The sequence below is a fragment of the Salmo salar genome, chromosome ssa13, assembly GCF_905237065.1.
Source record: "Salmo salar chromosome ssa13, Ssal_v3.1, whole genome shotgun sequence".
Classification (NCBI taxonomy): Eukaryota; Metazoa; Chordata; class Actinopteri; order Salmoniformes; family Salmonidae; genus Salmo; species Salmo salar.
In genome coordinates this window covers 8,599,612-8,623,896 of record NC_059454.1, presented here as the reverse complement: position 1 = coordinate 8,623,896, position 24,285 = coordinate 8,599,612, and the positions used below count along the sequence as shown (strand labels likewise).

The 24,285-nt window shown below is 45.1% G+C and overlaps 1 protein-coding gene across 2 annotated transcripts; it reads right to left on the bottom strand.

The window, feature by feature from the left end:
* Positions 1-3,302: 3,302 nt before the first annotated feature.
* LOC106566379 (solute carrier family 25 member 33) lies at positions 3,303-23,216 on the bottom strand. 2 transcript variants are annotated; one of them, XM_014134342.2, is made up of 7 exons: positions 22,948-23,216; positions 19,951-20,133; positions 15,919-15,996; positions 14,385-14,485; positions 13,729-13,795; positions 5,121-5,401; positions 3,303-4,583 (listed from the first exon to the last, which is right to left on the bottom strand). In XM_014134342.2, the coding sequence occupies exons 1-7, from the start codon at positions 22,989-22,991 to the stop codon at positions 4,381-4,383; spliced, it is 957 nt and encodes a 318-aa protein (XP_013989817.1). In that variant the 5' UTR covers positions 22,992-23,216; the 3' UTR covers positions 3,303-4,380. The 2 variants fall into 2 exon arrangements, with proteins under 2 accessions (XP_013989817.1, XP_013989818.1); XM_014134343.2 differs by lacking the exon at positions 22,948-23,216 and adding an exon at positions 22,576-22,707.
* Between the last annotated feature and the right edge of the window lie 1,069 nt (positions 23,217-24,285).

The following is a 24,285-nucleotide window of genomic DNA, read 5'->3' as shown; positions in this document are numbered from 1 at the left end:
GATACAAAACACACATGGGATTGTAATTACAAATCCACAACAACGACTTTACAGTGTTTGCAACCCACTGTATTTAAAATGTCCACAGTATTTTAGTGTCCACAATAATTTTTGTGTCCACAGTATTCTACAGTGTCCACAGTATTTTAATGTTCATTGTATTTTAGTGTCCACAGTATTTTAGTGTCCAGAGTATACAGTGGGGGGAAAAAGTATTTGATCCCCTGCTGATTTTGTACATTTGCCCACTGACAAAGAAAGGATCAGTCTATAATTTTAATGTTAGGTTTATTTGAACAGTGAGAGACAGAATAACAACAAAAATATCCAGAAAAACGCATGTCAGAAATGTTATAAATTGATTTGCATTTTAATGAGGGAAATAAGTATTTGACCCCCTCTCAATCAGAAAGATTTCTGGCTCCCAGGTGTCTTTTATACAGGTAACGAGCTGAGATTAGGAGCACACTCTTAAAGGGAGTGCTCCTAACCGCAGCTTGTTACCTGTAAAAAAGAGCTCTCCAAGGATGTCAGGGACAAGATTGTAGACCTACACAAGGCTGGAATGGGCTACAAGACCATCGCCAAGCAGCTTGGTGAGAAAGTGACAACATTTGGTGCGATTATTCGCAAATGGAAGAAACACAACAGAACTGTCAATATCCCTCGGCCTGGGGCTCCATGCAAGATCTCACCTTGTGGAGTTGCAATGATCATGAGAACGGTGAGGAATCAGCCCAGAACTACACGGGAGGATCTTGTCAATGATCTCAAGGCAGCTGGGACCATAGTCACCAAGAAAACAATTGGTAACACACTACGCCGTGAAGGACTCAAATCCTGCAGCGCCCGCAAGGTCCCCCTGCTCAAGAATACATATACATGCCTGTCTGAAGTTTGCCAATGAACATCTGAATGACTCAGAGGACAACTGGTGAAAGTGTTGTGGTCAGATGAGACCAAAATGGAGCTCTTTGACATCAACTCAACTCACCGTGTTTGGAGGAGGAGGAATGCTGCCTATGACCCCAGGACAACTGGTGAAAGTGTTGTGGTCAGATGAGACCAAAATGGAGCTCTTTGACATCAACTCAACTCACCGTGTTTGGAGGAGGAGGAATGCTGCCTATGACCCCAAGAACACCATCTCCACCGTCAAACATGGAGGTGGAAACATTATGCTTTGGGGGTGATTTTCTGCTAAGGGGACAGGACAACTTCACCGCATCAAAGGGACGATGGACGGGGCCATGTACCGTCAAATCTTGGGTGAGAACCTCCTTCCCTCAGCCAGGGCATTGAAAATGGGTCGTGGATGGGTATTCCAGCATGACAATAACCCAAAACACACGGCCAAGGCAACAAAGGACTGGCTCAAGAAGAAGCACATTAAGGTCCTGGAGTGGCCTAGCCAGTCTCCAGACCTTAATCCCATAGAAAATCTGTGGAGGGAGCTGAAGGTTCGAGTTGCCAAACGTCAGCCTCAAAACCTTAATGACTTGGAGAAGATCTGCAAAGAGGAGTGGGACAAAATCCCTCCTGAGATGTGTGCAAACCTGGTGGCCAACTACAAGAAACGTCTGACCTCTGTGATTGCCAACAAGGGTTTTGCCACCAAGTACTAAGTCATGTTTTGCAGAGGGGGTCAAATACTTATTTCCCTCATTAAAATGCAAATAATTTTATAACATTTTTGACATGCGTTTTTCTGGATTTCTTTGTTGTCATTCTGTCTCTCATTGTTCAAATAAACCTACTATTAAAATTATAGACTGATCATTTCTTTGTAAGTGGGCAAACGTACAAAATCAGCATGGGATCAAATACTTTTTTCCCCCACTGTATATAAATCTTTTTTTGTTGTTGTTGTATTTGACCTTTTTCTCCCCAATTTCGTGATATCCAATAGCGATCCAATTACGATCGTCTCATCGCTTCAACTCCCCAACGGGCTCGGGAGAGGCGAAGGTCGAGTCATATGTCCCATGAAACATGACCCGTCAAACCGCGCTTTTTAAAAATCACCCACCCGCTTAACCAGGAGGCCAGCCGCACCAATGTGTCAGAGGAAACACCGTTCAACTGACGACCGAAGTCAGCCTGCAGGCGCCCGGCCTGCCACAAGGAGTTGCTAGAGCGCGATGAGCCAAGTAAAGCCCCTCGGCCAAACCCTCCCTAAACCCAGACGACGCTGGGCCAATTGTGCCCCGGGTCTGTGGTGACGGGAGGCCGCTTCCACAGTATTTTAATGTTCACAGTATTCTAGTGTTCACAGTATTTTAATGTTCACAGTATTCTAGTGTTCACAGTATTTTACAATGTCCACAGTATTTTAGTGTTGACAGTATTCTACAATGTCCACTGTATTTTAATGTTCACAGTATTCTAGTGTTCACAGTATTTTACAATGTCCACAGTATTTTAATGTCGACAGTATTCTACAATGTCCACTGTATTCTACAATGTCCAAGGTATTCTAGTGTCCACGGTCCACTCCAAACACGGTGGATGCAACTTGTTATGAGGATGTTCTAGTAAATCAGATAAACTACATTTGATAGGGGTTAATATATATATATATATATATATATATATATATATATATATATATATATATATATATATATATATATATACTTCTCAGTCTGGCTTAGGGTTTTCACTTTTGATTGAACCACTATGTAAACTGTAGTTTGGTACGGAGTTGTGAAGTGAGAAAATCCAGTTGACATTCAGCATCTTTTACTGTAGACCACCAAGTGAAATCCATAACACCAAAAATCCAGTCCATCTTTTACTGTAGACCACCAAGTGAAATCCATAGCACCAAAAAACCAGTCCATATTTTACTGTAGACCACCAAGTGAAATCCATAACACCAAAAATCCAGTCCATCTTTTACTGTAGACCACCAAGTGAAATCCATAGCACCAAAAAACCAGTCCATATTTTACTGTAGACCACCAAGTGAAATCCATAACACCAAAAATCCAGTCCATCTTTTACTGTAGACCACCAAGTGAAATCCATAACACCAAAAATCCAGTCCATATTTTACTGTAGACCACCAAGTGAAATCCATAACACCAAAATCCAGTCCATCTTTTACTGTAGACCACCAAGTGAAATCCATAACACCAAAAATCCAGTCCATATTTTACTGTAGACCACCAAGTGAAATCCATAACACCAAAATCCAGTCCATCTTTTACTGTAGACCACCAAGTGAAATCCATAACAAGTCCATATTTTCCAACCAGGTTACTGTAGTATGACATCATTCAAAAACAAATGAACCGAACCACTTATTGATGCAATTTTATTGAGCCACTGGTCGAATAAGCATTCACGTTGTCATTATATTGTAAAAGATGACCATGTTCTTTAACAAACACAATATACAGATTAACCTGTATTTGTCATGTAAAATATGATACTTTACTCAGGGATAATTCTAATGAAAACTTCACCATGTGAATGAATAAACTATCATGATGACTAACACGTGTGTGTGTGTGTGTGTGTGTGTGTGTGTGTGTGTGTGTGTGTGTGTGCGCGTTTGCCTGGCAAATAACAACTCTAGCTATGCCTCTGCCTCCCCCCCCCCCCATCTTTAGTGTGAAATGAAATAACCTGTAATGAAATAACCTGTAATGAAATAACCTGTAGCCAAAGACAGTGGTGGAACGTTGAACATTTAACATGGATAAGCATCAGAGAAACAGCATTTAACAATACAAATACAGAAAATAATTTAGTTGAACTTAACAGTGCTCTTCTATTCAGTTGACCTCGTATGATTAAAAACGGAAACTAAAGTTCTTCTCAGACATGGAGTAGTCTTAGCCTGATTCCCAGATCGGTTTGTGTCGTCTTGATAATTTACAACACAAAATGACAGAAATGGGAGTTGGTAATAACAGCACAAACCGATCTGGGACTCGGGCTAGAGTTGTCCTGTCGTAAGTACCACAACTCTTGAGAGCGTAAAATTCTTCTGAACACCTTAATAAACATAACATGCTTCTATTAAACTAAAACATTATTTTCCAGAGTCCCAAATGGCACCCTATTCTTTACAGAGTGCACTACTTTTGACTAGAGCCTATAAGGCCCTGGTCAAAAGTAGTGCACTAAATAAGGATAGGGGATAGTTTGCTATTTGGGATGCAGCCTTAAAAATCAGTTTCAGGTCCTTTGGATAACAGTAAAACCTGCTTTCAAATTCCCTCAAGAGTAACCAACAGTTCACCAAAAACACAAGTTTCCTTTCTTCTGCAATTGCACGATAGTCTCTTTCTTACCCAACGTGCCTTGGTGTATAGCTACATCACGTTGCTCTTCCATCCGATGGACCCGACCAAAACACATTGTCATTGATCATTGCGAGGAGTCTCCCATCAGGTGGATAATGAGTTCGTAGGTGGAGAGGACGATGGCTGTGTTGGGGATCTGTCTGATAAGCTGAGGAATGAGTCCTCTGTAAAAAGCAGCGTAGCCCTCCTCCACTGCAACCAACCGTGCTGTCTGGAAGAAGTACTGATATTTGCTGCCCTCTTCTCGCAGCCTTGTCCGAATCACCTCTGACGAAGGGAGACAAGAGTTAGAAGGTGATTTTGAATGCAGTTTACAGAGTATTTGACCAAAGATGGAAGGTACGTGGGGAGTTTTTCTAAAAAGCTGTTTACTCAAAAAGGTCAAGTCTGTAGCTTTCTGGGTGACCCAACCAAATTCACAAAGAAATGCGAATTATAGATCTGTCATTCTCATTGAAAACAAGTCTAATAAGCTGTAGATCCATTCTAGATCCATTCTACTTTTTTTTAAAGTCTAGCTTTGGTTTTGTACACCGGCTTCAAAACAGCTTTAAAATGGATGTTTTGGGTTATTGAAAAGAAATTTCACAGGGGTTTAGATTTTTTACAATGATTCTCTACACTCCTTGTTTTGTCACAAACTGAAATTAGGTGAACATGATAGAATTCTGAGTCATGGTGTGTGTTTGCTTATTCCACAGTAGACTAGATGGCCGTTGATTGGACCGTTGTCATTTAACAGCTACGGTTCGGCCTCCAACGTCAATGTGCATTTTATTTACTACCCATTAACCCCACGCTTACCGTGTGGGTAGGCTATGCAGGAAGCACAACCCTTAGCGAAGGCTGCCGCCATCATCAAGCCTAGGAAGTCCGACGCCCCTTTATCCGTCTCGCTGTTTGGCGACGTGAAGCGCGCTTCGTTCAGGCGTTTCTTCAGCGTCTCGTAGATGAGGAAACAGATCATGGTTTCGGAGATGCCAGCGTAGGACGCCGTCAGGCCCCGGTAGAAACCTCTCATGCCCTCTGTCTTGTAAACGTAACGGGCACACTGCAGCGCGTTTGTCTTCTTCTCCCCTCGAGCCCTGGAGGAAATTATGGGAGGTTAGATTAGACTGAAAGAACATTTTTCCAGTAGGAACTTAAAATTCGTGGAAAACAGAAGAAAAACACAAAATAGAGTGGTACTATTTGAACCAATAGGAAATACTTGTTTTGCTCCAGGTTGCTATGGAGCGTCTCAATGCGGGGCTCCCGAGTGGCACAGCGATCTAAGGCACTGCATCTCAGTGCTAGAGGCATCACTACAGATCCCGGTTCGAATCCAGGCTGTATCATAACCGGCTGTGATTGGGACCCCCATAGGGCGGCACACATTGGGGCCAGTGTCGTACGGGTTTGGACAGGGTAGGCCGTCATTGTAAATAATAATTTGTTCTTAACTGACTTGCCTAGTTAAATAAAGAAATGCACCAGGTTTTTGTTTAGCTCCAGTTTGCTATGGTGTCCCCTAAAGCACCAGCTGTAGAGGTGTCCCCTAAAGCACCAGGTGTAGAGGTGTCCCCTAAAGCACCAGGTGTAGAGGTGTCCCCTAAAGCACCAGGTGTAGAGGTGCCCCCTAAAGCACCAGGTGTAGAGGTGTCCCCTAAAGCACCAGGTGTAGAGGTGTCCCCTAAAGCACCAGGTGTAGAGGTGTATGGTGTCCCCTAAAGCACCAGGTGTAGAGGTGTATGGTGCCCCCTAAAGCACCAGGTGTAGAGGTGCCCCCTAAAGCACCAGGTGTAGAGGTGTCCCCTAAAGCACCAGGTGTAGAGGTGTAGAGGTGCCCGCTAAAGCACCAGGTGTAGAGGTGTATGGTGCCCCCTAATGCACCAGGTGTAGAGGTGCCCCCTAAAGCACCAGGTGTAGAGGTGCCCCCTAAAGCACCAGGTGTAGAGGTGTATGGTGCCCCCTAAAGCACCAGGTGTAGAGGTGCCCCCTAAAGCACCAGGTGTAGAGGTGTATGGTGCCCCCTAAAGCACCAGGTGTAGAGGTGCCCCCTAAAGCACCAGGTGTAGAGGTGTATGGTGCCCCCTAAAGCACCAGGTGTAGAGGTGACCCCTAATGCACCAGGTGTAGAGGTGCCCCCTAAAGCACCAGGTGTAGAGGTGTCCCCTAAAGCACCAGGTGTAGAGGTGTCCCCTAAAGCACCAGGTGGGGAGGTGTATGGTGCCCCCTAAAGCACCAGGTGTAGAGGTGCCCCCTAATGCACCAGGTGTGGAGGTGTATGGTGCCCCCTAAAGCACCAGGTGTAGAGGTGCCCCCTAAAGCACCAGGTGTAGAGGTGCCCCCTAAAGCACCAGGTGTAGAGGTGTATGGTGCCCCCTAAAGCACCAGGTGTAGAGGTGTATGGTGTCCCCTAAAGCACCAGGTGTAGAGGTGTCCCCTAATGCACCAGGTGTAGAGGTGTCCCCTAAAGCACCAGGTATAGAGGTCTCCCCTAATGCACCAGGTGTAGAGGTGTATGGTGCCCCCTAAAGCACCAGGTGTAGAGGTGTATGGTGTCCCCTAAAGCACCAGGTGTAGAGGTGTCCCCTAATGCACCAGGTGTAGAGGTGTCCCCTAAAGCACCAGGTGTAGAGGTGTATGGTGCCCCCTAAAGCACCAGGTGTAGAGGTGTATGGTGTCCCCTAAAGCACCAGGTGTAGAGGTGTCCCCTAATGCACCAGGTGTAGAGGTGTCCCCTAATGCACCAGGTGTAGAGGTGTCCCCTAAAGCACCAGGTGTAGAGGTGCCCCCTAATGCACCAGGTGTAGAGGTGTCCCCTAAAGCACCAGGTGTAAAGGTGCCCCCTAAAGCACCAGGTGTAGAGGTGTCCCCTAAAGCACCAGGTGTAGAGGTGTATGGTGCCCCCTAATGCACCAGGTGTAGAGGTGTATGGTGCCCCCTAAAGCACCAGGTGTAGAGGTGTCCCCTAAAGCACCAGGTGTAAAGGTGTCCCCTAATGCACCTGGTGTAGAGGTGTCCCCTAAAGCACCAGGTGTATGGTGTCCCCTAAAGCACCAGGTGTAGAGGTGTATGGTGCCCCCTAATGCACCAGGTGTAGAGGTGTATGGTGCCCCCTAAAGCACCAGGTGTAGAGGTGTATGGTGTCCCCTAAAGCACCAGGTGTAGAGGTGTCCCCTAAAGCACCAGGTATAGAGGTGTCCCCTAAAGCACCAGGTGTAGAGGTGTCCCCTAATGCACCAGGTGTAGAGGTGTCCCCTAATGCACCAGGTGTAGAGGTGTCCCCTAATGCACCAGGTGTAGAGGTGTCCCCTAAAGCACCAGGTGTAGAGGTGTCCCCTAAAGCACCAGGTGTAGAGGTGTCCCCTAAAGCACCAGGTGTAGAGGTGTCCCCTAAAGCACCAGGTATAGAGGTGTCCCCTAAAGCACCAGGTGTAGAGGTGCCCCCTAATGCACCAGGTGTAGAGGTGTCCCCTAATGCACCAGGTGTAGAGGTGTCCCCTAATGCACCAGGTGTAGAGGTGTCCCCTAAAGCACCAGGTGTAGAGGTGTCCCCTAATGCACCAGGTGTAGAGATGTATGGTGCCCCCTAATGCACCAGGTGTAGAGGTGCCCCCTAATGCACCAGGTGTAGAGGTGTATGGTGCCCCCTAAAGCACCAGGTGTAGAGGTGTAGAGGTGCCCCCTAATGCACCAGGTGTAGAGGTGTATGGTGTCCCCTAAAGCACCAGGTGTAGAGGTGTCCCCTAATGCACCAGGTGTAGAGGTGTCCCCTAAAGCACCAGGTGTAGAGGTGTATGGTGCCCCCTAAAGCACCAGGTGTAGAGGTGTATGGTGTCCCCTAAAGCACCAGGTGTAGAGGTGTCCCCTAATGCACCAGGTGTAGAGGTGTCCCCTAATGCACCAGGTGTAGAGGTGTCCCCTAAAGCACCAGGTGTAGAGGTGCCCCCTAATGCACCAGGTGTAGAGGTGTCCCCTAAAGCACCAGGTGTAAAGGTGCCCCCTAAAGCACCAGGTGTAGAGGTGTCCCCTAAAGCACCAGGTGTAGAGGTGTATGGTGCCCCCTAATGCACCAGGTGTAGAGGTGTATGGTGCCCCCTAAAGCACCAGGTGTAGAGGTGTCCCCTAAAGCACCAGGTGTAAAGGTGTCCCCTAATGCACCTGGTGTAGAGGTGTCCCCTAAAGCACCAGGTGTATGGTGCCCCCCTAATGCACCAGGTGTAGAGGTGTATGGTGCCCCCTAAAGCACCAGGTGTAGAGGTGTATGGTGTCCCCTAAAGCACCAGGTGTAGAGGTGTCCCCTAAAGCACCAGGTATAGAGGTGTCCCCTAAAGCACCAGGTGTAGAGGTGTCCCCTAATGCACCAGGTGTAGAGGTGTCCCCTAATGCACCAGGTGTAGAGGTGTCCCCTAATGCACCAGGTGTAGAGGTGTCCCCTAAAGCACCAGGTGTAGAGGTGTCCCCTAAAGCACCAGGTGTAGAGGTGTCCCCTAAAGCACCAGGTGTAGAGGTGTCCCCTAAAGCACCAGGTATAGAGGTGTCCCCTAAAGCACCAGGTGTAGAGGTGCCCCCTAATGCACCAGGTGTAGAGGTGTCCCCTAATGCACCAGGTGTAGAGGTGTCCCCTAATGCACCAGGTGTAGAGGTGTCCCCTAAAGCACCAGGTGTAGAGGTGTCCCCTAATGCACCAGGTGTAGAGATGTATGGTGCCCCCTAATGCACCAGGTGTAGAGGTGCCCCCTAATGCACCAGGTGTAGAGGTGTATGGTGCCCCCTAAAGCACCAGGTGTAGAGGTGTAGAGGTGCCCGCTAATGCACCAGGTGTAGAGGTGTAGAGGTGCCCCCTAATGCACCAGGTGTAGAGGTGTATGGTGTCCCCTAAAGCACCAGGTGTAGAGGTGTCCCCTAATGCACCAGGTGTAGAGGTGTCCCCTAAAGCACCAGGTGTAGAGGTGTATGGTGCCCCCTAAAGCACCAGGTGTAGAGGTGTATGGTGTCCCCTAAAGCACCAGGTGTAGAGGTGTCCCCTAATGCACCAGGTGTAGAGGTGTCCCCTAATGCACCAGGTGTAGAGGTGTCCCCTAAAGCACCAGGTGTAGAGGTGCCCCCTAATGCACCAGGTGTAGAGGTGTCCCCTAAAGCACCAGGTGTAAAGGTGCCCCCTAAAGCACCAGGTGTAGAGGTGTCCCCTAAAGCACCAGGTGTAGAGGTGTATGGTGCCCCCTAATGCACCAGGTGTAGAGGTGTATGGTGCCCCCTAAAGCACCAGGTGTAGAGGTGTCCCCTAAAGCACCAGGTGTAAAGGTGTCCCCTAATGCACCTGGTGTAGAGGTGTCCCCTAAAGCACCAGGTGTATGGTGCCCCCTAATGCACCAGGTGTAGAGGTGTATGGTGCCCCCTAAAGCACCAGGTGTAGAGGTGTATGGTGTCCCCTAAAGCACCAGGTGTAGAGGTGTCCCCTAAAGCACCAGGTATAGAGGTGTCCCCTAAAGCACCAGGTGTAGAGGTGTCCCCTAATGCACCAGGTGTAGAGGTGTCCCCTAATGCACCAGGTGTAGAGGTGTCCCCTAATGCACCAGGTGTAGAGGTGTCCCCTAAAGCACCAGGTGTAGAGGTGTCCCCTAAAGCACCAGGTGTAGAGGTGTCCCCCTAAAGCACCAGGTGTAGAGGTGTCCCCTAAAGCACCAGGTATAGAGGTGTCCCCTAAAGCACCAGGTGTAGAGGTGCCCCCTAATGCACCAGGTGTAGAGGTGTCCCCTAATGCACCAGGTGTAGAGGTGTCCCCTAATGCACCAGGTGTAGAGGTGTCCCCTAAAGCACCAGGTGTAGAGGTGTCCCCTAATGCACCAGGTGTAGAGATGTATGGTGCCCCCTAATGCACCAGGTGTAGAGGTGCCCCCTAATGCACCAGGTGTAGAGGTGTATGGTGCCCCCTAAAGCACCAGGTGTAGAGGTGTAGAGGTGCCCCCTAATGCACCAGGTGTAGAGGTGTAGAGGTGCCCCCTAATGCACCAGGTGTAGAGGTGCCCCCTAAAGCACCAGGTGTAGAGGTGCCCCCTAAAGCACCAGGTGTAGAGGTGTCCCCTAAAGCACCAGGTGTAGAGGTGTCCCCTAAAGCACCAGGTATAGAGGTGTATGGTGCCCCCTAAAGCACCAGGTATAGAGGTGTATGGTGTCCCCTAAAGCACCAGGTATAGAGGTGTATGGTGCCCCCTAAAGCACCAGGTGTATGGTGTCCCCTAAAGCACCAGGTGTAGAGTTGTATGGTGCCCCCTAATGCACCAGGTGTAGAGGTGTCCCCTAAAGCACCAGGTGTAGAGGTGTAGAGGTGCCCCCTAATGCACCAGGTGTAGAGGTGTATGGTGTCCCCTAAAGCACCAGGTGTAGAGGTGTCCCCTAAAGCACCAGGTTTAGAGGTGTCCCCTAATGCACCAGGTGTAGAGGTGCCCCCTAATGCACCAGGTGTAGAGGTGCCCCCTAATGCACCAGGTGTAGAGGTGTATGGTGCCCCCTAATGCACCAGGTTTAGAGGTGTCCCCTAAAGCACCAGGTGTAGAGGTGTCCCCTAAAGCACCAGGTGTAGAGGTGTATGGTGCCCCCTAATGCACCAGGTGTAGAGGTGCCCCCTAAAGCACCAGGTGTAGAGGTGTCCCCTAAAGCACCAGGTGTAGAGGTGCCCCCTAATGCACCAGGTGTAGAGGTGCCCCCTAAAGCACCAGGTGTAGAGGTGCCCCCTAAAGCACCAGGCGTAGAGGTGCCCCCTAATGCACCAGGTGTATGGTGCCCCCTAATGCACCAGGTGTAGAGGTGCCCCCTAATGCACCAGGTGTATGGTGCCCCCTAATGCACCAGGTGTAGAGGTGCCCCCTAATGCACCAGGTGTAGAGGTGCCCCCTAATGCACCAGGTGTAGAGGTGCCCCCTAATGCACCAGGTGTAGAGGTGTAGAGGTGCCCCCTAATGCACCAGGTGTATGGTGCCCCCTAATGCACCAGGTGTAGAGGTGCCCCCTAATGCACCAGGTGTAGAGGTGTCCCCTAAAGCACCAGGTGTAGAGGTGCCCCCTAATGCACCAGGTGTAGAGGTGCCCCCTAAAGCACCAGGTGTAGAGGTGCCCCCTAATGCACCAGGTGTAGAGGTGTCCCCTAAAGCACCAGGTGTAGAGGTGTAGAGGTGCCCCCTAAAGCACCAGGTGTAGAGGTGTCCCCTAATGCACCAGGTGTAGAGGTGTCCCCTAATGCACCAGGTGTAGAGGTGCCCCCTAAAGCACCAGGCGTAGAGGTGTCCCCTAAAGCACCAGGTGTAGAGGTGTATGGTGTCCCCTAATGCACCAGGTGTAGAGGTGTCCCCTAAAGCACCAGGTGTAGAGGTGCCCCCTAATGCACCAGGTGTAGAGGTGTCCCCTAAAGCACCAGGTGTAGAGGTGCCCCCTAATGCACCAGGTGTAGAGGTGTCAGGAGCACAACAGCTAGTCAACACCTCACCAAACACATCAGTTGTTGTGTGGAAAAGTCAGCATACCTCAGACTCCAGTCAAATATGGAGTCTGTGGTACAAGCATTTCGCTACACCTGCAATAACATCTGATATACACGTGTATGTGACCAATAACATCTGTTAAACACGTGTATGTGACCAATAACATCTGCTATACACGTGTATGTGACCAATAACATCTGTTAAACACGTGTATGTGACCAATAACATCTGTTAAACACGTGTATGTGACCAATAACATCTGATATACACGTGTATGTGACCAATAACATCTGATATACACGTGTATGTGACCAATAACATCTGATATACACGTGTATGTGACCAATAACATCTGCTAAACACGTGTATGTGACCAATAACATCTGATATACACGTGTATGTGACCAATAACATGTGTTAAACACCTGTATGTGACCAATAACATCTGTTAAACACGTGTATGTGACCAATAACATCTGATATACACGTGTATGTGACCAATAACATCTGATATACACGTGTATGTGACCAATAACATCTGTTAAACACGTGTATGTGACCAATAACATCTGCTAAACACGTGTATGTGACCAATAACATCTGATATACACGTGTATGTGACCAATAACATCTGCTATACACCTGTATGTGACCAATAACATCTGCTATACACCTGTATGTGACCAATAACATCTGCTAAACACGTGTATGTGACCAATAACATGTGTTAAACACGTGTATGTGACCAATAACATGTGTTAAACACGTGTATGTGACCAATAACATCTGTTAAACACGTGTATGTGACCAATAACATCTGATATACACGTGTATGTGACCAATAACATCTGTTAAACACGTGTATGTGACCAATAACATCTGCTATACACCTGTATGTGACCAATAACATCTGCTATACACCTGTATGTGACCAATAACATCTGTTAAACACGTGTATGTGACCAATAACATGTGTTAAACACGTGTATGTGACCAATAACATCTGCTAAACACCTGTATGTGACCAATAACATCTGTTAAACACGTGTATGTGACCAATAACATCTGATATACACGTGTATGTGACCAATAACATGTGTTAAACACGTGTATGTGACCAATAACATGTGTTAAACACCTGTATGTGACCAATAACATCTGTTAAACACGTGTATGTGACCAATAACATCTGTTAAACACGTGTATGTGACCAATAACATCTGCTAAACACGTGTATGTGACCAATAACATCTGTTAAACACGTGTATGTGACCAATAACATCTGATATACACGTGTATGTGACCAATAACATCTGTTAAACACGTGTATGTGACCAATAACATCTGATTTGAATGCGTTTTCTCTCAGACAATACATCCTATATTCCATTTCCTTTCTCAAATACACATTTCAGTACATATTTTTTTTTAGCTTCTTAATACATTTCAAAATATATCTTAGAATAATATTTGATGAATTTTTCCTCCAGCAGTTAACACTAGTTTGAGGGACTAGCTATACGGACAAGTCCAGAGGGTAAACAGGACTCTAGGTCACCAGTTAACCTGCTTATCCTTGTAACTGACCTCAACACGGTCTCCTCTCTGCTCCAAAATGGCACCCCCTTATTCCCTACATAGTGCACTACTTTTGAATAGGGCTCTGGTCAAAAATAGTGCCCTATATTAGGGAATAGGGGGTGCAATTTGGTACGCAAGCAGCCGCTTAATATAGCCTCCTCCTCCCACACAGCCTAATGCGTCAGCAGCTTGGGTATTTATGGACCTGCCTGGTCACATGTTAAACCATGCTGCACTGCGTAACACAAGGACAGCACTGCAGCTAAGATGAGGGGCTCGTCAAAGGGCACATTACACGTGGTGGTGACTGGTGATTAGAACTGTAATTCCACTAGTTACAGTAACCCTGAAAAAACAAAAGTACGTACTTTTTCTCCAGCTGCATCCTGGTCTTAACCATCCATACGGGGTTCATGAGGGAGTTTGTAACAAAGGCTGAAACAGGAAGTAGAAACATATAGTTTCATGTCATATCACTGGATGGAACAGGAAAGAGGGACAGAGAGAGAGAGAGAGAGAGAGAGAGAGAGAGAGACAGATTTAATTTTATATCTCTGGATGGGAGTTCAGGGAAAGAACAAAAGGTCAGGGAGGTCAAATCCTCCAGGATTCCTGACAGAGCAGAAATGAAATCATTATACAACACCTTGTATATCGTGTGCAATGCTGTCATCAAGGCAAAGGGTGGCTACGCTTTGAAGAATCTCAAATATATTTAGATTTGTTTAACACTTTTTTTGGTTACTACATGATTCCATGTGTTATTTCATAGTTTTGATGTCTTCACTATTATTCTGTCCACACGTTTTAGTGAACAAAATTCCACTGTATTTTTTTTCTTCATGCTTAGATGCAAATGTTGCTCCTGTTTACACAACAGATATAAAAAACTTTTTTTTTTTGCATAAGGTGGAAGCATTTACATGCCTCCATCGCTTTGCGTTTCATACAGAATGAGGGTGTAGTGCTTCCACAGACACAGGGCTCTACGTCCCAACGTGCTCTGCTTCAGACTGGGTCTCACCTGCAAAGCCAGCTGAGGACATGTGCACCGCTCCACTGTTAGGGACGAAGACACCATTGAACGTCTCTTTCGACTTTTTGTAGGCAGCAAAATAAATAGCTCTGCAAAGACAAAAGACGGACGGAGGTGAGAAAATGTAAATGACAATTGGTGATAACCCCCTGAACGAATGAATACTGTTCCCATCTTCAGGAGTGTGTGTGTGTGTGTGTGTGTGTGTGTGTGTGTGTGTGTGTGTGTGTGTGTGTGTGTGTGTGTGTGTGCGTGCGTGCGTGTGTGCGCGTGCGTGCGCGTGGGGTTCACAGGCATCAGCAGAACGGGCTGAATAAGAACGGAGAGGGAGGACTAGATGGCTGAACCTTAGCGAGGACTGTATACTATGTAGTTTATATAGTGGAAAAGGGCTCAGGCATCAAGTCTACATTGGGATCATCCTGTTACCTTCATTAAAGTAAAGAAAACCTGTCACTATACAGTATAACCACCCATGTCTGGCTTTTACAATAATATCTCCCTCCATGAATGAAAACAAAGGATTCCATGAAATATTGACTACTTTTTGTTCATGTTTACATTACCAAGGGTCAATGTCTTAACGGTGTCCCCCTTTATCTCTAGAAAATCAACACTATACTGCAACTCTGTTGCTTATAAAGCGGCGTTGTGTTCATCAGGGCACAGTGTAGCAAAACATTTTTGCGACGGAAAACGAAAGCGCGCATTTCTTATTGGACGAGTTCAGATAGAAGCTCTCCATTTTGTGTCTACTGAACAGGCCCCTGCTTTGTTCTCTTCCACCTCACTATTCTGCTCTGCCATCCTATCGCCACAGGAGGTTACTGGAGCTGCCATCCTATCGCCACAGGAGGTTACTGGAGCTGCCATCCTATCGCCACAGGAGGTTACTGGAGCTGCCATCCTATCGCCACAGGAGGTTACTGGAGCTGCCATCCTATCGCCACAGGAGGTTACTGGAGCTGCCATCCTATCGCCACAGGAGGTTACTGGAGCTGCCATCCTATCGCCACAGGAGGTTACTGGAGCTGCCACCCACATTAGTGATTGGAGGATTGGTAACCAGATGCTCAAGTTAACGGAAAGAAGACTTTCTAGGTGTCACACGGGTCCAGTAGATTATTGGCCTTTCATTTTAAGAAAAGGCAAACTATTCCCCATATCCTTAGGAGATAGTTAGATTAGAAAACATAAATAATAATAACTGGAACCAGGTTGGGGTAATCTGGGCCTTTTGCACCAACACAGTGAAACAAAGGACAACCATGTTATTAGGAAATGGTGTTGCCTTAAGATATTGTTACCGCCCAGTTGTTTAAGTCTAACCATCTGTCAATTGAGATGGCATGGTGTGTGTGTGTGTGTGTGTGTGTGTGTGTGTGTGTGTGTGTGTGTGTGTGTGTGTGTGTCATGTTAGTGCACACAGAAAGTTAGAAACACATCCACACCCGAAACATTACTTCCACCAAATCCACCCTGTTAAATGCAGTGTTGAATGTAGACTGCAAAGTGGGCTTACCTTGAAGGGGCGACACCGACAAGATTGGGACCCAGTCCCCGGAAAAGAGACCTTGGACCCTCTTTTTCTAGAATTGACCTAGAATGTTAAGAAGAAAAAGAATAAATAACCAAATCAATTTACCATTGAACTTTGATTTCTTAAAAGTGTATTCTCACTGTGATGAATCTTTTTCTATATGATGACTTGTTGACGTGTATTCAGTAGTGAGGGACAACAGTGGTAGGTTTAACAGCAGTCAAGGCAATGTCAGGTTAACTGAAGCTCAGTGTACGAAATGTTCTCTGCTATCTTCTTCACTTATCCCCAGCATTGACCCCTGCCCTCTGACAGATGTCACAAACACACACACACACACACACACACACACACACACACACACACACACACACACACACACACACACACACACACACACACACAACCCTAGGAAAGGATGACCTTTATGCCAGTAGCTGACAAACCGGTATGAGCCAGGTGGGTGGACCCACCGACCGGTATGAGCCAGGTGGGTGGACCCACCAACCGGTATGAGCCAGGTGGGTGGACCCACCCGACCGGTATGAGCGAGGTGGGTGGACCCACCGACCGGTATGTGCCAGGTGGGTGGACCCACCGACCGGTACAACAGGTCAGCTAATGCATAAGTCCCGCTCTCTGCTATAAGGCACAGCTGTTTTCTAGGACAATGTTGCTCGCACCTTTTGCCCCTCCCCCCCACCCCCCACTGTAAGTATGTCATTTTATTCAACTAGGACTAAAAGAAAAACACCGTTCAGGCCAAGTAAATAAAGCAAATGTTACTACGCGGCACAATACAGACTTACAGAACTAGTTATATCGTCAAAGTAAAGACAACAACTACATTCGGAAAAAAAAACAAGGATTTTGAATACAACAATGATTGGCTAAATGAACCAAAACAGATACTTGAAGGCTGTTGTATAACTTAGAATGTCAATGGCTCATGTCCAAACTGCACTGGGTGAACCGGTTGACAATATTATTTGAGCCAATCATCCATCCAGCGGGAGTCCTGCCCACACTGGTTCAGTCAGTCAGCCAAAGGCCTCAAGCTCTAAACCCTTGGAAGTGAGAAACATGAGAAACCCCAGAGCACAGCAGAAGTGGTCAATTCAGCACAGCTTCCTTTTCGTGTTCAATTTGGCAGAGGCACAGTGATACCGTCATTCTCACACCGTCTGTGGACTGAGGCAACCCTGCTTGCTTCCTGCCCCAAAAAACAGGCCCTGGGCCTCAGGCGAGGGACATTTCCACAGGTGGCATCAGCACTTACATAAGTGTCCTCACTGTACGTGTGTGTCCTTGCCTGCCTGCCTAGTAGTAAAACACATTCCCAACATGCTCTGTGGTGGAGGCGCCAATGTGTCTGTGCTCCCCACAGCTGGCAAAGAGAGCTTAGATCAGAGCAGGAATCTCAGTCTTTAATCTCAAGTACTTCTTTATATAAGATTCATTTATACTGAACAAAAATCTAAAAACACAAATGTTGGTCCCATGTTTCATGACCTGAAATAAAAGATCCCAGAAAAATGTCCATATGCAAAAAAAGATTATTTCTCTCAAATGTGCACAAATTTGTTTACATCTGTTAGTGAGCATTTCTCATTTGCTGAGATAATCCATCCACCTGACAGGTGTGACATATCAAGAAGCTGATTTTAAAAAAGCATGATCATTATACAGGTGCACCTTGTGCTGGGGACAATAAAAACAACTAAAATGTGCAGTTTTGTCACACAACACAACGCTACAAATGTCTCAAGTTGAGAGAGCGCGCAATTGGCATGCTGACTGCAGGAATGTCTACCAGAGCTGTTGCCAGAGAATTTATAATGTTTCTTCTCTACCATAAGCCGCTTTCAACGTCGTTTTAGAGAATTTGGCAATACATCCATCCGGATTCTTCACCTGCGGGACTGTCAGAGACCATGAAAACTGTGGGTTTGCACAACCTGAAGAATATCTGCAACAAAAAAAACTGTCAGAAACCACATCCACTGACAGCTGGAACAGCGGGCATCTGGCAATCAGGAGAGTACTATACCAAGTGGATCGGTAATTACATTGTTATGGGTAGGGAACGCAGGTAGTGAAAGTTGATAATATCCTGGTCCTACAAGAGGCTGTGGTATTAGTTCTTCCTGCTGTGGCGTTGTTTACCCGTCTCCTTCGATAGACGGGTGGGTTGTTTATCCCAAAAATAAAAACGATGCGTGCGTAACCGTGGTGTAAAACAGGCAGCGTTGGCTTAGAATCAAAGGATCGTTGACGTCATGGAAACTATATTTTCTCTCCATGGTAACAACTATATCAAGCACGTGGTTTCCATGTAGTTAATGCCATTTAATTTGCTCCATTCCAACCATTATTACGAGCTGTCCTCCCCTCAGCAGCTTCCTGTGCCCCCTCACTTATACGAGCCCCTTACCGTAAGACCCATAGTAGAGACTGTCCCCACGTTAATTGAGCTCGCCAGCTTGTAGCCCTAAAAACCAGAAATGAGTTACCTCATGTTTGGTTCAGCCATTCCTATGGGGAAAGAATAGGGTTGTGGGATAGACGACGATAATAAGGTTTGAGGTAAACACAGGCTTAGGAGATCTGATACGTTTTGTTCTTTGTCATAATAAGGGTTAGTTAACATGACCTTTATAAGTTATGAAGCCTTCATGTTTTGTTCTATGAGATAATATCAGTTAGTTAACATGACCTCTATGAATGATGAAGCCTTCATGTTTTGTTCTATGAGATAATATCAGTTAGTTAACATGACCTCTATGAATGATGAAGCCTTCATGTTTTGTTCTATGAGATAATATCAGTTAGTTAACATGACCTCTATGAATGATGAAGCCTTCATGTTTTGTTCTATGAGATAATATCAGTTAGTTAACATGACCTCTATGAATGATGAAGCCTTCATGTTTTGTTCTATGAGATAATATCAGTTAGTTAACATGACCTCTATGAATGATGAAGCCTTCATGTTTTGTTCTATGAGATAATATCAGTTAGTTAACATGACCTCTATGAATGATGAAGCCTTCATGTTTTGTTCTATGAGATAATATCAGTTAGTTAACATGACCTCTATGAATGATGAAGCCTTCATGTTTTGTTCTATGAGATAATATCAGTTAGTTAACATGACCTCTATGAATGATGAAGCCTTTATGTGAGCTTCAAAATTCACAAAAAGTGACGTTAGCTGATGTAGCTTAATCTCATAGAACAAAACGTATACGATCTCCTAAACCTGTGTTTACCTCAAACCTTATTTTCAGCAATTATCCAAAAACGCCATTCATTTTCCCCGTAGGCTTTGTCCAACGAACAATGGAGGAGTGCCTACAAAAAGACGCCATTACCATTTCCCTCTATTATAAGAAGAAGAACAACCCCTTACCGTAAGACCCATTATAGACTAGCCCCTTGGTAATAAGGAAGGACAACCCCTTACCGTAAGACCCATAGTAGACTAGCCCCTTGCTAATAAGGAAGGACAACCCCTTACCGTAAAAGCCATTGTAGACTAGCCCAATGCTAATAATAAAGACAACCCCTTACCGTAAGACCCATTATAGACAAGCCCTTTGCTAATAAGGAAGAACAACCCCTTACCGTAAGACCCATTGTAGACAAGCCCCTTGGTAATAAGGAAGGACAACCCCTTACCGTAAGACCCATTCTAGACTAGCCCCTTGCTAATAAGGAAGGACAACCCCTTACCGTAAAAGCCATTATAGACAAGCCCCTTGCTAATAAGGAAGGACAACCCCTTACCGTAAAAGCCATTGTAGACTAGCCCCATGCTAATAATAAAGACAACCCCTTACCGTAAGACCCATAGTAGACTAGCCCCACACTAATAAGAAGAAAAGGGACAACCCCTTACCATAATACCCATTATAGACAAGCCCCTTGGTAATAAGGAAGGACAACCCCTTACCGTAAGACCCATAGTAGAGTAGCCCCACACTAATAAGAAGAAAAGGGACAACCCCTTACCGTAAGACCTGCAGCAGGCCAGGTGGTGTAATGGTGCCCGAGCCTGGTCTGATGACCCCAGTACCATTGAGCGTGCCCAGTTGGACCTGGAACATGGGCCGGAGCGTGATGCCTGAAGACTGCAACCTGGTCTTCAGCACCTCCAGAGGACAAGTCACAATGGCTCCCACCGTGCCACTACATCTGCAGAGAGGAAGATGAAAATATGTTGACAACATTTCTATAACACAGTAACAACAATATATAGGTCAGGCCTTTTAAGTCATCTGTACTACATCTTTACTGAGAAGAGGAAAACGCATCAATATGACATTATTAATAAAATGATTAACATGGCAGAGGACAATAGAGACGGAGCTCCAGTAACCTGTGTAAAAGATGACCATAGACCGCCAGAAGTGGAGAATGTTTGCTTACAAATGAGTGACCAGGTATTTTATGTGTCAGTCGTAGAATACAAAATAAGGCATTCCTATAGCCCAGAGGTGGACAACTCTAGTCCTCGAGGGCCCGATGGACGTAACACTTTTTCTACATATCTAACAAAACAAACCTGATTAATTTAAACTTTCTAAAATGAAGTTCAAGATTAGGTGATTATTGGAGTCAGGTGTGTTTAGCTGGGCCTGGGGTAAAAAAAAAACGGGTCACCCAATTAGACCATCGAGGACTGGAATTGCCCACCCCTGCTATATCCTAGCCTAATAGACGTTTAAATATCCAAACCATGTCGTTTTTTTATTTATGACCGTAACAAGTGAGAGATAGTCTCGAGTGACATCATAAAAATACCCGTCTACAACCCCTGTCCATCCAAGACAAGTTTAGTCGTGATAGACAGAATCAGATTAGTTTAGCATAAGCTTCATCTAGTGTGTCAACCTGTACTGTCTGCCCTGTACTCTTTGTCTAAAGGGCAGGTCAACTGCCAAATGCAAGGGATTCCAATTCCTAACACCCAGCTAGACATCCATTTACTGTTCTCATGTCATTTCTCCTAGCGGCCTGGGACACCATAAGATAAGATACTGTGTATGATACAGAGTCACATAACCCTACGCACCCTTGGGAACTAACCCTAATATGGCAACAGGCCAGATACCCTGATTGACACTCAAAGTTAAATGTTTACATTTGAAACTACCACTCACTGGGCATTCATTTACAAATGAAGGGACTGTGAGAGTCCTATGTAAATATAGACTAGTTCTCAATGTCATGCCTGGAAAGTGCACTGCACCATGGCAGCCTATGCAACGTACCAGGGCCTGCAGGATAAGTGAAACTAGATTTAGGATCTAAAGCAAAAATAAAGTAGTACTGTCTGAAATGATAGAGGAAACTAATCTGTTTTGCTCCAGTCTACTGTAGATACACAATGGGGTGTGTAGCTACTAATCTTTATTTTTTGATTTTATCTGTAGTATCATATCATGATATGACAAATAATGTTATTATCACCATTCTGGTACTTCTTGTCATTGGCTTTGATATTCTGACACACACACAATATACTGCATATGACAGGGATTTCTATTCCTCTGTGGGATTAATATAGTATCAGTGTGTAGTAAATGCAATATCAGCGCTAGGTATTGAATGGTGCTTTCCCAAATGTCAACAGCTGTCAATGGTTAAAGATGGTTGGACTCGCTCTCTCATGACTTGCTAGCTAGTGTAGCTAGCTATATATTAGCAAACATACATTTTAGGATGGGTACCTTAAGATCATCTTTCATGTCTCCCCTCTATGGCAGAATAGAATGTTTTCTATATGTATATAGTTTAGAGTCCGCCATTCTAAGCTGCAGTATTTTACATGAGACCGTTTGCTAGTTTAGCACTTTGCATGGTCAATAATCAGGGTTTCCCCCAAACTCTGACCTGTGGCCCCCTTCCCCACTTGGTGCACGTTGGAGGGGTTTTGCTTTGTCCTAGCGCTACACAGCAGATTCAAATAACCAACTCATCATCAAGCATTGGTTATTTGAATCAGCTGTGTAGTGTTAGGACAAAAACCAAAACATGCATGGCGCCCAGGACCGACTTTGGGAAACCCTCATGAAAATAAAAAACGATAATTAATTAATTATATATATTTTTTTTAAAAGTTAAGGTTAGTAGTATGGTTAGGTTTAAAATCTGATTTTACTAAGATAGATTTTTTAGAAATAGGCAGTTTTTGTGGCAACCGTGTAACTTTAATGCGAGTCAGAAAGACTGCGCCACTTGCCATCTAATGCCACATCAAATGAAAACATTCATCTTGATTTAACGATGCAGTGTTTATTATATCGCAAGTGTTATCAACTTTATAGAAATAGACAGCATCACAAAATGGCTAAGATGCCCACATTTCCTGCATAAAGGTTAGCTAGCTAGCTATTTAATAAACTGTACATTATCTTCTCAAAGGCATAACATACTTAGCCTTTATTTTAAAAAATACAATTAAAAAAAACATACTAACAATAAATACATAGCTAGCTAACGTAAATGCTAACGCTTCAGAAATCAATATCCGGTTGATTAGCCCACGCTAGCTAGCATTATTTGGCCACCTGACATTACATAAACTAGCTTGAACCTGTACATTTACTTGATGTCCTCTCGTCAAACCCATACCTCGTCTCCTCAAACCCAGCCGATACCGGTTCAAACTAAACGGATGATACAGGGTGCGTTCGTTAAAGCATCAGTTATTCTGCGCTCTGAAAACGGAAGTAGATAGCCGGAGCGAGTTTTTACGAACGCGCCCCAGTAAACATATAGTAGTTAGCCAGTTTAAAAACAAAAATAAAAAATACTAGTCTGAAACACATTGACATTGTACACCATTTACAGTTAGCTAACTAACCGCATGTTGTTAGCTAGCTAGCTAGCCCTTCTCACGCCCTCGGGAACGAGAGGCAAATAGCTAGCTACTGTAACTTGCTTTTAAATATTCAGCTATCTAGCTGTCACATTTGAGGAAAAAGGTCGGATAGGATGACTTACCCCCCTGCGAAGAGATGTAATAACGTATTATTATTCTGTGCCATTTTTCTTTTCTTTTTTTAAAACACTATAACCATAATCTTATTTTTCTTCCCGTAAATATAATTTGTATAAATCAGAGGCGAGAATGTGGCTTTTCTTGCTCATCAACTGTTCTCCTCCACCCGGCTTTCTCTGAATAGGACCAACTCTGCTGCAACAGCATCTGAAGAGATTAATTAATTTGCGTCATGGGGGCTGGTAGGGGGAGTTGTCCGTGACGTGGGGAGGTCTGACAACAGCACAGTCTCTTTTATTTATGGAAAGAAGATTGACAGAACAGTTGACAACAAAGAGAGATTAATAGTATCCCATAAACAATGTACTCATCAGTGCTTCTGATGTCCTATTCTACCCTTAGTCAATGTTACTGATAAGAAGAACCTACAGGTGGAAGCAATTACCATATAACGTTACTTTCACTTAGCCATTGTACTAAGAGAGTACATAAAGGACAGGAGACAGAAAGATATCTTAATGCGTACAGAGTGATTCAACTAGTGAACACACACAAGGCTAGCTATAAAGCCATAGCTGAAGCGTACACACCATAGAGAATGATAGAGGCCTCTAGATGTGGATAACCCAACTTTTTACATGGAAATTGCCATTGAGTGCTTCCACCATTTTAAAGTAGTCAACTGGGTGGGGATTCCTATGAGTTAAGGAAGGATCACTTATTTCCTTCCAGGTCATCAGGAGGGATCAGCCAATTAATTATACTCGGGAGGAAACATTCCATAACTACAGGTGGCTGTACATTGCCAATCTTGGCTTTATACCTGTTCAAACAACACTCTCCACGTGGCAGTAGGCACCTTTTCAGTTTGTTTACCAACTCATAGAAGTAGTAGAAGAAAATTGACTACTTCAAAATGGAGATGACCCATGCTCTCTCAGACGCCATAATGAGACAGATACAATGATGTGATGTCTAAGTCTATGGTCTATACATGTGACCACTTCAGCACAACCCCCACCCACCCACCCATTGAAAGGGTAAAGGCTTGATTTGTATTGAGCCACAGACCACCTTTTTCCAGTTTTTCAACAGACCAATTGTCTGCTGCTAGGTTTATTACTAATTTACAAAAGTGAACCGATATGTGAATTCATGCACCTCCTAGGCTGCTGTTCTGCATACCGATCAATAAGTTACAAACATCCCAGTTTTTACCACACACACACAACAACAACAAAAAACATTTGTTTTCATAACATCTGGATGTCATTTTTAGCAGGGACAAATATGTTATACACCAGTGATTTTTGTTTTGTTTTAATGCTGTTTTAATGTGT

What these genes read in the sequence shown, in the direction of transcription:
- LOC106566379 (XM_014134342.2), bottom strand. Translation starts at nt 22,991, where the DNA reads ATGGCACAGAATAATAATACGTTATTACATCTCTTCGCAGGGGG. An exon ending in GTCGGTGTCGCCCCTTCAAG is followed by an intron (nt 14,486 to 15,918) that starts GTAAGCCCACTT and finishes TTGTCTTTGCAG; the next exon opens with AGCTATTTATTTTGCTGCCT. An exon ending in GTCCTCAGCTGGCTTTGCAG is followed by an intron (nt 13,796 to 14,384) that starts GTGAGACCCAGT and finishes TTCCTGTTTCAG; the next exon opens with CCTTTGTTACAAACTCCCTC.